Source organism: Calonectris borealis, chromosome 24 (genome assembly GCF_964195595.1).
Source record: "Calonectris borealis chromosome 24, bCalBor7.hap1.2, whole genome shotgun sequence".
Classification (NCBI taxonomy): Eukaryota; Metazoa; Chordata; class Aves; order Procellariiformes; family Procellariidae; genus Calonectris; species Calonectris borealis.
Window position 1 is genome coordinate 660,017 of NC_134335.1, and position 13,265 is coordinate 673,281.

Here is a 13,265-nt window from a genome sequence, read left to right on the forward strand (position 1 = left end):
CAAGGGGCCAGGCAGCGCCACGTTACGTACGCAACAAACCGCCTGCTCCGTGAGGAGGACAAGCTGACGCTCAGCAGGAATCAGTCCTACTTTCGCTGACCACAGCAAAACCGTCCTTCCCCTCAGCGCAGGCGCCGTGGACTTGCTATTTATTTTTCAAGTGTAGCTTGGGTACGGTAACAAGCGATGGGCCTGTATTACGCCCGCTTACCCGACAACGCGGTACGCCTGTACCTTGCCGCAGCAGCAGCCCCTCCACGCCTAAGAGGAGGAGCAAGAGAGCCGGGCCCCCCTCTCCGTCAGAGACGAGACAGCCTCGGCAGCCGAGGAGATGCTCGGGAGGGCGCAGGGCAGCAGCCGGACAAACCAGGCGCAGCAGAGCCAACCACCGCCTCGTCCCATCTCGGCCGAGGCGGCGGGGGCTCGGTGCCGCACGCGCGCGGGGCGCGCCGGGGCCGCAAGACCAACCGCTGCGACGAGCCCCGCGCCTCCCCCTGCGGAGGGTCTGAAACTGCTCTGCCTGTCCCCCCCAAGGGCGCTGCCTGCTTCCTCCCTCCCGGCTGAGGACGTCGGGAACAAGCCCAGCCTGCCGTGAGGAGGCCAGCAGCCGTTCAGAAATGTCTTCCTGAAGCTGCTGAGCAACTGCCCAAACCCCCAAAGTCTGCAATGTTCTTTGAACTACAGCACAGAAGAAAACGTTCAAATGAATTGCTTTTAAAACAGAGCGAAGTAGGTCACTTTGCAGACTTAAATTTCTGCACCTTCCTTTCTTTTTTTAGCGGAGGAGACCATTTCAATAAACTAAATACACATTTTTGGCAACACCCCCAAGCAAGCCAAAGTACAAACGCTCCAGACTGTCAATGACACTTAAGGTCCTCATTTACCAAAAGACATTTGACACACCTAGCTTCGAGAAAATCACCTTAAAAAGGGAAAAGGTAAACATTTTGAAGGCAGACCGAAGGAACTCTGGAGGAATAAACGCCCCCCTCCTCCTCTCTGCGATCAGCCACCCTGAGCCTGCACCCCGCCTGCGCCCCAGCTCTCCCGGGGGAGCGTCACAGAAGCCACCGCCGCAGCCCCTCAGCAGCTCGCGAGGAGCAACAGCGGCATATTCTTCTCGGAAAACGGCTGGACCGCGTGGGAGAGTAACCTGGGAAAACGCCTGTTTTCGTTTCGAGATCGCCCGCCTCCAAAGGGCACAATCTGCAGGCGGCTCAGGGTCTGCTCCCTTTTGCGGGGCGCATTCTGAACCATTTCCTGCGACGACAAGGGTCCCACCCCTCCCCTCCCCACGTTCCCAACTATGCAGTTTTCTGCCTGATTTTTTCTTGGGGGGAAAAAAAAACCCCACAGCTTTTGAGTCACACCTTACAAAAAATCTCTCCGTACTCTAGAATTTAGTCAGACAAAAAAATCCCTCATTATCTGAGAAGGCTCCATCCATCATCCTTCTGTCCTTCCCCAACGCATTTCATGCTTGAGTTGGATACACTAAGTGCAGAGGAATACAACCTCTGCTGAGAAGAGTATTTTCCCATGCCCTGCTGACGCTCCGAAGAGGCGGATCTGCTGCGCCCGTGGCGGGAACGGGCAGGACTTACGGGGAGAGAACGTAAGAGCAGACACTTGAGCAAGCCGCAGAGCTGACGGGTCTGGAGCGACGTCTCTCCGGCTGCAAGAAAAGCAGCAACCAGCGCACGCACAGGAGAGCAGCCAGCGCGGGCTGCCGCGGCCGGGGGGTTCGGCAGTCGGCGTGCCTGCGCGGTGGTCAGCGGAAGCGCACAAAGCGGTCAGTCGGGAGGAGTCCTTCGCTCCGACTGCAAACCCCGTACCTGAAACGCAACTGAGAAAGCGTCAGCTAGGTCTGGCTGAGGGAGCCCAAGTTCCCCACGAGGCCAAGCCCCCGTCCGCAGGAGCTCCGATCGAGATGCCAGTCCGCGAAGACAAGAGGATCTTCCTCCTGCCCACGCTCTCCCATCGGCCAACAAGGCATCAGCCCGAGGCAGGAAAAGCTCAAGGGCAAAAGTTTGCTCTGTAGGTGCCTTTTCTACCCTAAGTTCAGGTCCAACAGCAGGTATTGAATGCAAATGTCTGGATGGACTCCAGCACACGAAGTCCCGGAGCCGCTAATTGCTGGGAGCCGCAAGGTTATGACGCATGACACGTTCTTCTGCTGGTACTCTTCTCTCGAGCCATCTGCTGCTGCCCGCTGAAGGAAGGGGCTGGACTAACGTGGGTCAAGTCCCCGTATATAAACACCATTGCTTTTAACAAGCTCAGAGATTCACTCAGACCGGAACACAAAACCAAACCCGTTTCCCACTCATCCCCGTTCCCTTCCGAGGAGGCTCTGCGCTAGCTCCATTCCAACAAAGAGCTCCGCAACAACCCACGGGGACGCTAAAATCAGCGCTACGGGCAGCAGCCTCTGCCACGGATGCAACGGGAGCCTCCAGCGCATTAGCTGAAGATTGCACGCGTCCCGTAGGACATCCAAATAACCGCAGTTTACCTGTGCTTTGCCTTCACGGCGCGGGGAAGGCTGCAAACGACCGTACTCAAGAAGGGGTTTACTTGAGGAAGAGCGGAAAAAACGTTGTTAAATTTTTTGCAGAAGCAGTGGCCCTCTCCTATCCCATCAAACGATCAGGATTTCAGGGGAATTTCTGGAAGGAAGCCTAACGGCACTCTGATGCCCTTTCAACCAAAGGGAAGAAACCCGGCAAGATTTCAATACCTCCGCATAACAGGGGAGATGGGATTTTTTCTTCCCCGTTAAGTATTTGATCAAGCCTCACAAAGGTGCTAATGTATTATTAAAGCTAATGAAGCTCTACAAGAAATGTTAATGGACGTTAAGTTTGCATAAATGAATTACACATTAGCACAGTCGCAAGAAATCTAGTATCTGCCAATTTAGGTAGTATCTGATCATTTCTGTTTTCCTCATTACGGGAACATTACTTCCCGCGAGTTTCAGAGATATGAGAATTGTAACCAAGATGTTCATAATGAAACTACATAATGAAGCAGACGAAATAAATTAATACAAAACTTCCTCTTCCCCTTTTCGGGCAATGTCATAGTTGAAGCGCACCGATAAAAACAAGCTCTTTGAGTCGCCCCAGCACCCCGGTTTGCCGCGGCACGCCAGCCTTGCTGCGAGGACCGTCTTGACTTTGCTTTTGGGAGCCATTTTCTGGGTAGGGGCACGCGGATGCAGCAGCTCCGTTATCTCCACCAGCTGCAAGTCAGGCTGCATTTGGGACCCCTGGTATTTCCAGGTAGCTGCTCGTAAACCCCGTAACGTCATATACAGTAGAGCAGTTCCTAGATGAAGGGAAATGCATTATTAACACCGAACATGTTAGGAGCATTACAGAAAATAGGTTGGCCTTAATCAGCGGTGTTACTACAGATTCCACGTAACTCGTGTTACTCTGATTTAGAAAAGCAGTTGGTGCTGTATGGTCACAACGCACAATACCGCGTTTCTTTCGCACGGTGCCAAGTTTTCGCCAGTAACCTCGCGATGCTGGCCAGTCGCTTTGATGTGGTAGCAGAGGAGCACTTTTCAAAGAGATAAGTAGGTTGCTAAAAGAAAAATACTCAGATTTAATCTGTTCTGACAATTACGAAGCCCAGCCAGGAACCTCCGACGCTGCGAATTCTATGTACGGAAAGTTATTCCTTAAGAGAAGTATTTCTCGTGTCGCAGAAGGGCTGGGAAAAGCCGTGGCTTAACCCGTGAAGTGGTACCCAGCATTTTGATTTCAGTTTTTAAATAACAGGATATAAAGCCCCGCTACGCTGTGATTTTACCACGTAGTGAACAGTTCCTGAACTCTTAGGTGAGCGATTTTACACGTTTTACAGGTTAAGAGAATTAAAGTTCTGCTACTCACACATGACTTCCAGGTAACGCTGCGTCTGCAAGTCTTTGACAGCAGGGTGATCCACCAGGCAGATGACAGGGACCCCGTCGTCCTCCCGTCCCACCTTCAGCACCAGCTGGCTGGTCACCGTGTACATGTCGGACCACTGCTCCACTTCCGACTTGCCTGCCGGGGAGAGCGGAGGGTGGTCACGGAGGGAGCGCCTACTGCCCCCAGGTCACCTCCCTCCTTGCCGTGCCCAGGTGACACCTCCCCGCCGCATCGCGTCCCCCCCCTGCAGCCACCCAGGCTTGGGGCGGGGGGCGCGGGCGCAAGAAGTAGCACACCTCCCCCCGAGGCTGTTGCCAATTAAAGTCCTCACTACGTTACCGCAATGATTAACAATCCCCTTACACCGTCCCCAAATCCCCAAACTCTTAAATCAATGAGCTACACAAATCCCCTCCCACTCTTGAATCAACAATTAGCTAGAAAAGCGATTAAACAGATTAACTTAATTAAAAGTAGTATCGATAGGCCGAAGCGTTTCAGCGGCGCTCCCTTTGAAGGGGAGAATAGCACGGTGGTTTGAGGGAGGGAATAGCACAGTTCAGGACTGGCTGCCTGAAGGATGCCGTAACGCACGGCACGGAAACAAGGAGGGAGAAAAGACAAGACAGGAGAAAAAGGATTTTTCCAGGAACTCAGCCAGCGCTTGCTGACAACGCACCTCCGCTTCGTCCTCCCATACTCTTATCTGTGGCTTTTCATTTAAGAATTCACAGTCAAAACGTTTTGTAGCAGAGGTTTTTCAACCACACAGTATTTCTGTACAATATAGTCAAGTGAAACAGAGGACGGCCGCAGAAAGCGACACCCCTTGGTATTTAGAGGAAAGGCTTTCTGATGGGCAAAGCCACACTTCACAGCCCGCAGTTGCGTTTCCCTATTTCTGTTTAAACAGTTTCCCTACTTCTGTTTAAAAAAAAATACCCGAGGCTTCAGCAGGGTGAGCTGGTCCTGCCAGAAGCCACTACTCAGCCCAGCGGGCTTCCGAGAGACAGGAAAGCTGGGACTCGACTGCCGACACAGGAAAACTCAACCAAGAAGCCGGACAGGTCAAGCAGGAAGGGAGACGTCCTGTCGCGCTGCCGCCCGCCGGAAGGGGGAAGGGAAGGGATGACTGGGAGGTCCCGCACCACGTCGATGACAAGCGGTGCTGGGGATCAGTGGGGCACCGCTTTGCGCGGCGGCGGGTTTGCACCCCACCTTTGTCAGCGCGCTCTCGGCACGTCTCCTGCTCGGATGCTCGCCGGCGTTGGACTTAAGGAGAGGGTTTTCTCTTGCCCGTGTAGGGGGGTGGATTTGAAGTAAGGAGCCCGGACTTCTGTAGAGAGCCCTTCAGAGCCTCAGACTGGGTAAAGCACAAAGGTGTTGTCAACCAAGCTCACGTCTACAGGCAGACTTAAACTAACAGCACGTCACATGCAATCAGAGCCAGTGACTCGAATGTGCAAACACCAGGAGCAAGCAGGCTTCGGGGAGTGGGAGAAACCCGTCTTGTATGCATATTCAACGGAGCACAGAGAAAACGCTCTATAAACAAGAGAGCTAGACCGGGCGGTGAATTGGAAACAGTTACAGCCCGAAGCGCAGATGAGCCTGCTCGTACCAAAAGCAGGGCAGAAAGCTACACGAACCACCGCAGAAAGAGATCCAACGCACAGCTTTGGGGCTCCTCAAGGTCACCTGCGCTTACAGAAAGACTCCAGAACCCTGCACTCGAGTCTGGCCGGTAGGCAGAGGACAAAATAGAGTTCAGCCCTCCTGCGTTAGAGAATAATCTGTCTGCCCACATATTCCTTTGTTCCCGAGCTGGCGCTTAAAGCAGCTTGCTCTACTTTTTTTTTTTTCCCCTTTCTTTTTTTTCCCCCTCAAACTGGCAACAGAGAACAAATACCCAGCATTACACAAATCATTTCAGCTATCTGAAAAAAGCAAGTGACCGAGAGGATACATCTACCGGTTAGCTCCTTGTTTCCTTTGAACCATCTGATGGTGGTGGCTGGTCTGCTGGCCATGGCAGTGCAGTTCAGCTCAATCTCTTCTCCCTCAACGGCGACTTCTTTCTGGATATCAATTACCAGATTGCGTGGCGGGACTACAGCGAAAGAAACAACACAACACATTCTTGATGAAAACAAACATTTTTTGATCACTAACACAAGACAAAACCTTCAGGAAAACCCATAGAATCTACTGGAGGAAACTAGCCACCAGCATTTATTTGATCTTTCAATCGATCAGATCCTTTGATAGGCGGTTTCACAGTAATCGGAGTAGGCACTTTCATTCTCCACCTAATAACCACCCTAGTTTCGCAAATGATTACTTATCAAATTTGTAACTTTCTGTTCTCCCTCCCAGGCAGGCACCGTTCCAGGGAAGAGCCTTAGTCTTCTGCGCTCCTCGGTTGGGTATGTTGCTGTTTAAAAACACAGCTTGACTGCACGCGCGTTTCTTGACTTCTTCTGACAAGGAGAGGAAACACAAAAGCTGACATTTGGAAGTGCGTTACTTACTGTGCCTCTAACCTCGCAAGGCGATTTCTCCCTCCTGCTGTTCAGCTCCAAGCCTGAGCCGTACGGAGCGGAGGCAGGCCAGCAAACACCAAGCTCATTTAAGACGCTGAAAAAGCCTCCGAGCACAAGCCCAGAGTGGAGTGCCATCTCCTTTGAAACAACACCGTGTCCCCCACCAAACCAAACACAAAACCACCCCAGAGAGGAGCGCGCCAGCCCTGCACCCAGTGGCAGGCACTCGCGTCGTACGGCAGCTCCTCTGGGATGGCAATTTGCCGTTCTCCCCAGACACGTGCCTCCTTGCAAAACGCAAAGCCAGGAGACTGCAGGCAATGAGAAATCATCCAGTAATATTCAGAAACAGGCCAGAACTTCAGGGGGATAACCGCCGCGGCAGCACAACCCAGAGGTGTGACCAACGGGCTTAAAAATTACGACACAGAAGAAAGGAATCTCTTCCCCATGAAAGCACTGGTGGCTAGTAAGGCAAAAAACAGGAAAAAATGAACATCAAGAGTTTGTGCGGCTGCAGAAAAAACCCAGAACTTCCAAAGGAAACTCAACTTTGCTCTGACGAGTATGATGAAGCAACTGCATAGTTCAAATGCGACTAGCATGTTTGTGAGCTAATGAAGAACAAATATGCATAAATACCATCCAGATGATCAAATGGACTCATTAGTCACTTGTGGCTTTTCTCTAAAAAGAACAGAACGGGCTACATCGTTGAGGTTTTCACGTGTCCCAATTAAGCGTGAATAAATCTATGGATCGTGTCACAGAAGACACTGAAGCACACGGGAGAGCGGGGGGAAGCGCGCTGCTAACGCAGGAAAAAGCAAGGGCGAAGCTCTCCCCGAATACTGACCACGAAGGACGGCTCAAAACTTTGCTCCGCTCTCCGCAGGGAGGATCATTACAAGCAGATGGGCAAAACTGCTCTTCGACAGAACTTAGGATATACCGAAGTCTGAGTGATGACCACGCGATCTTTGGTGGGGAATGGGACCAGCCATATACCGACACCGAGAACCACTCCCCTGCCCCGGCTCATTTCTTTCTTCTAATCACAGAGTCAGTAACAAGGAAGACAGGAAAGAGGTGTTATCCTTGGAGTCACGGTACCCGATCTCTCCGTACAAACGCTAGCGAGATAAACAGTCCCCTCCTTCGTCTCCTAACAACAAACACCCATCTTCGCCGCCTGCTCTGCGAACTGAGGTTTGGCTGGCGTGTGCGACAAAGGCGGAGAGAAAACACCCGCCGCTTTACGGATCTGGGGGAAAGGCAGGCACGCGCTGGCCGTGCTGCAAGTCCTTCTCAAACAGAACTGAAGTACGGGGCAAGAAAACAGACTTTCCCCTGAATTCTGAGGCGCGATTCACGCTCAAAAAAAAATCCCCCCGAACTGCATTTTGTCTCCCACTGGGAAGAGATGCAGCGCTGCCTTATAGGTGAATAAAGTAAGTACTGTTACTTCAAACACCTTCTTATCGTGGTTAGCAGTGACATGAAATCCAACAAACGGTGTGGGTGATCAGAGAGGGGAGCTGCGAGGGAGCTTCCTGTTCCTACGAATACCCGAAAGCGCACTGAAACTTTGAAGATGCTGATAAACGTAATAGCCATAGTAGAACTGCTTATAAACATTATTTAAACAACGTATAAAAAGCTAAGAACCAAATCTCATTAAATAAAAGAAGGAAGATTTAAACTAATCAGCGAGTGAGATCTTACATTAAGTCACCCTCTGTGATTCAGGTTCTCCTATTAATAGTCTTAAGAGCCGCTGCTAATCTGCAGGAACAGCTCTAATAGCGCGAGCTGCTATTATTGGTAACCGCATCGGTCTTGCGGCTGCACAGGCACCGCAGCCTGGCAAAGCAGGAGGGAGCGAAGGGAAGGGGGCAGAATTAACTTCAGCTCTGCAAGCAGCCGCTCCTAAGCAAACGAGCCAACTCACGATGTCAAACGAGAGACCTCACCTTCTTTTACATGTGAAACACATTTTCCCTAAAACTCACAGGAGGCTATCGCTTTCCAGTAGTTGAACTCAAGATTTCCCTGAATATGTAAGTCAACTGACAGACGCGCCAAAACTTACGCATCTTCACGAGGGCGGGAGGTTCACCCGCGATGCCGTTAGTAATATTTGCCCTTAAGGAGTATCGTCGATGGGCAAGGATGCTGTCATTCGTCATTAAAATGCAATCTCTCAAATCCCCACGTTTCGGAAGAGAAGATTCGGTATGTGATCATAGTCGTCTGATTATTGAAAACACAACATTCATAAAGCGAACAGTTCTACCACGCTACGAAGCATTCACGTGAATTTATTTTCCCTCTGCACATCAGATAATTGCTGAAAGACATTTTCTACAGCTTTTGCTTTCCGGCTGACTTCTTGCTCTCTTCACCGAACGAGACGCGACCACTGCAACTGATCTCCCTTCTTCCCAAGAAACGCGCCTTCTCCCGCCCTACGTTGGCAGGCCCGGACCTGCCCGAAAAGCCAAGCAATTCCCTCGGATACTCTTACGGAGCAGCGAGAGCACAAACAACTCACCCTTGCAGGCTGTCTGCAAGCGAAGGCTGGTGTTAAGCCCCACTCCAAAAAGGGCCGTAAACCTCGCAGCCTTTCCAAGTGACCTGCCCAAGTAAAAGGGAGGCTTGGAAGCGGACAACACCTCACGCTTGCACCTCTGCTAATTCTTTGAAGCCAAAAACCGCCTGCGAACAAGAAGGGGAAGACCCGAGCGCCCCGCCACCCACGACGTAAGCCACGGAGAGAGGCTCAGGTGCAAGCAGGGAGGCCTTGCAAGGGAGGAAGGCGCCGCACGGGCTGTGGCGCGCCACCGGAGAACCCGCTCGGCATTCGCTGGCAACCCTTGAAAATCTCGTCTCTGCAGGTTGAAGCCCCGAGCCGCGCTGAGCTGCTGAAGAGCTGAGCTGGTCTCCAGCGGGAGAGCGCTCGGCACGCAGCCCTCGCTGTGTTTTGTCGCTCTCTCTGGGCGGCTGGAGCTCTCCGCACGCCGCGCGGAGCCCCAGCCCGCTGACCCTGCGCGTCCGGGGATTACAAAGTTCACCGCGAGCAGCTGTTCGCTCCTTACCGAGCACTGTAATCGTGGTATAAATCTCCTGGGGGGGATCAGTGTAGAGCTGGCAGAAGTACCTTCCTTCGTCAGAAATGGAGACGTTTGTCAAGGACACTCGGAGCTCGCTGTTGGAGAAGTTCACCAGCTGGAACCTGCTGTCCTTCAGCGCTGCGGAGCAAGCACACCCTTAGTGACCGCGACGGGAGGCGCAGCGTCCCCTCGCACCGCACGACGAGTCCAAGGCCGGCAAAAGCGGCAGCAGCATCTAGACAAGCCCCCCGCGGGCTCCCCACCGCGGCTTCCACCCTGCTTCTTACCTCTGCGGCTGGGCCTGTGAAGCATTTCTGTTCTCAGATCATACACAGAATCGACGTAAGCAAACCACAGGCACGGTATCAAACCTTTGGACACCGTTTTATTACCAGATGGCCTAGGGACAGGTAGGTAAATCGCTTGTTGTGAAAACCCACTTCCGCATGCACCCATTCCTGACTGTGTGCAGACAGCGGACTAGGGACAGCGTGAAAGATGACAGAATTGGGAAAAGTATAGTTTAAAATTTGCTTCCTGACCAGTAACGGCTGTCCAAATGCTTTTAGGAATTTGGAAACCAGGCATTTTAAATCTCACCAGCCGAACAGAAGGGCCTCGGGTAGCGGCGCACGTGGAGGGAGCCGGCCCCGCCACGTGTACGCGTTAGATCACACAACGCCTCGGAAGGGAACGCGGTCTGCCGCGCGTTTCCACGACGCTGGGCACAACGTGCCGCCGTGTCCCGTCCCCGCAGCAACAGTAACGCAGACAATTTAAAGCCTTTCACTGCAGCCACCATGCTCTGTGGCATTGTCGCAACAGGAAACAAAGCCAGACTCATTCACTGGCCGCGGCAGCGTCGGGAGATTTTGTTTTGGTTATAAAGAAGCATAGATGGTCTTGAAATTTTCCGTCTTGGAACCAAACAGATTACCTCTGAGAACCGTCTCGGCGTTGGCCTATTCAATTTGTTTGTGTCAGCTAAATATTTGGCACTCAATTGCAATTCGCCCTGAATTACTACAATCAATTCCTATTGCAGAGTAAGACGGCCTGACTTTTAAAGGGGACCATCAAGGTTTCAATTAGGGAGAAAGATTATGACTGCCTGTCTCATCTCCCCTCTAAAGAACCGGCTAAACTTTAAGTGCCTAGCATTACATTAAAAGAAGAGATCTCCGCAAACGCTTTCTCCCGAGCGCAAGCGAGGCGCAGGAAAAGTTGCTATCAAGCAAGGGAAGATGGAACTTACGTCTGAAATCTCTGAAATAAATCGTCTGTCTGTTGGGATTCAGGAGCTGAATCACCGAGTCGTCGCTGTTCTTGACTCGGCAGCTGATGGTGGCGACGTCTCCCTCCACCACCGTCACATCTTCGGTAACCAAGTTCTGACCATCACCTTCGGAAGAGAGCAAAGATGAAACAGCAAACTGGGAAACGACGCCAGCAAGGGTCCTTTGGGAACGAAAAGCGCTCAGCGCTCCTGCAAACCGCGCCCAGCGGCACAACCCACCGGCCGCCCCGCCAAAACGATCTCGGGCTTTTATCCGCCCAGCCTAACTGGGGCAGAGCTGGTGTGTTCTGGGGGGGAACCCTGGGCAGGCAACGGAGGAGTCCCGGCCCGGGGTCCTCCAGCCAGCTGGGGTTATCCGGAAGCGGGACCCTCGCCCTTTTCCCCCCCCAGCAACTAACCAGACATACCTCGCGCAGCCGCGTTTGGTTTTTGCTGGGACTGATGCCAATTTCACTGCGCAGGTACAATTCCCGCCCGACAAACCCTCAGCACAGCAACGCCAGGGCATACGAGTAGGGCTCCTCCCCCCGACACTGCGCTGGCCACCACTAAATTAAAGAGGAGTAGCTGGAAGGGAGCTCTGCGACGGGAACAGGGGAAGAGGGACTGCTCCACGGCTGTTTGCAAAATGACCGCTGTTCGGCCTCATTACGGAGCACGCTCTTCATTGCAAAGGAGCCATTTTACCCCGGCACATTCTCTCGGCTGTATTTTAAAGCACGACCAAAGGCAGAGGACGAGGGAAAGATCGCGCTGGCCGCCACACGCCCCTCCACGCTTTAATACTCGTACCGGCCGCAGGGAGCAAGTTCCACGCCACACGCATGGAACCGCCAGAAATTCGCTGCCTCCCTCCACGGATGAATTTTGTTAAATTACCTCGAAAGAACAATGCGCTGAAAGAAGCATTCATCCTTTGACTGGAGCAGACAGACTTCAGGGAAGCGGTTTTTACTCACTCTGTGTAATCAGTAGGCGCTATTAATGTCCAGAGGCAGGAAAAAAAGAATTTGATGCAATTATGCTGCGGGAGCCTTGTAATCATTTACAGGTCATCACCTCGAAAACTCTCCTCCTAATGAATCGAGTCATTACATCACACGCACGCTGAGAAATTCGCTTCACGTGTTAAAGAATGCAGAGGATGGGAATTTGAAAAAAGCGCTTTGCATTTCTGTTTTTCCATAGCTACCGGGACTCTCGTCAGGACCGGCAAGCCAGCTGGAGGGGCGCGGAGCCAAGGCAGGACCGGGGGACACCACCCGGGGGAGGGGCCCCAGCCAGGGGAACGCTAATTGGAGTCCCTTCCGGTAACGACCGAGGGCCGCTCTCAAACCACGCAGGCGCCACGGAGCAGGAGGCGAAGCAGAGCGGGAGGAACGCCGGCGCTTTGACGGCCCGTTTGCCCATCGAAGCGAGGGTTCGTGGGCACCTGGCCGAGGGCTGGGCGGCCAGCAGAAGCCCTCTGCTGATCAGCCGCTGCCTTTGCACGGAGACCGGCAGGGAGAGGGCCAGCGCCCCAGCTCGCCGCGAAAAACGCAAAAATGCAGCATTTTGACAGCAAGTCTGCAAACAGTAAATCTGGGGATGTTATTCACGCTCTAGTTTTTCTCTCGCCTCGCCTTCACCTTTCGTGCTTTTTGACTCACTTTTATCATTTGAGACGCCTTGGAAACAAATGTTTGACAAAAAGTTTGCGTCGTTTGGAGAGACCGATGAATCGTCAGGCGCCTTTCCACGCCTGACGGCAACGAGTTGAAGCCTCGGCACGTTTTTTCTGCCCTCTTGGTACAAATTTCGTTTCTCCAGATTGACGAACTTTGAACAGCCACCCAAAAAGTTGTTCTCAACCAGCGTAACAGCCGTGCCGGAGGAGAGTCCCCCAGGCCCGTCGCAGGAGGCGCAAGGAGCCCGTCACGGACACTTTCCCGGCTCCTGCCCCACTCCCCCACTCAGGCTGATCATGCTCAAATCCCTCGGAGCTGAGGACGAGCATCCAGCCGTCCGCCACGCTACCTCTGCCCGTAACACAGTGTTCTTGAAGGTTTCTCACCGCTGTAATGCGCAAGTTTGTCAAGTAGTACCCCCCACCTGATGGCGGGGGGGGATACAACCGTTACTTAACAAAATAAATTACCGTCCGCGTGGTGTAAGGCTTCATACCCAGGCCAGGGGGTGCAGAGCTGGTTAAAGACAACTGCGTTAAAAGATGACAGCCTGTCGTTGCACCCGCTGCTTCGCACCGGACCTAGTGACGTCAGCACCGCCCCGCGTGGGGCACGCGTCTCCCCTCCCGCGCTCGGGGCCCGCCCAAAACCCATCGCCCACGTACCGGCCGCGCGGAGCCCGAGGGCCAGCCACCAAGAGCCGCGTCGACCGC

The 13,265-nt window shown here is 53.0% G+C and overlaps 1 protein-coding gene across 7 annotated transcripts in view; it reads right to left on the reverse strand.

Annotated features, from left to right (window-relative positions):
- CADM1 (cell adhesion molecule 1) overlaps positions 1-13,265 on the reverse strand; it is a 164,111-nt gene that overhangs the window by 42,658 nt on the left and 108,188 nt on the right. For all 7 annotated transcript variants that reach the window (XM_075172802.1, XM_075172797.1, XM_075172800.1 and 4 more), the window contains exons 2-5: positions 10,844-10,990; positions 9,574-9,726; positions 5,905-6,042; positions 3,912-4,067 (exon numbers count right to left, since the gene is read on the reverse strand). In XM_075172802.1, the coding sequence (XP_075028903.1) occupies positions 3,912-4,067; positions 5,905-6,042; positions 9,574-9,726; positions 10,844-10,990 (594 nt within the window). The remainder of the gene's footprint in view (positions 1-3,911; positions 4,068-5,904; positions 6,043-9,573; positions 9,727-10,843; positions 10,991-13,265) is intronic.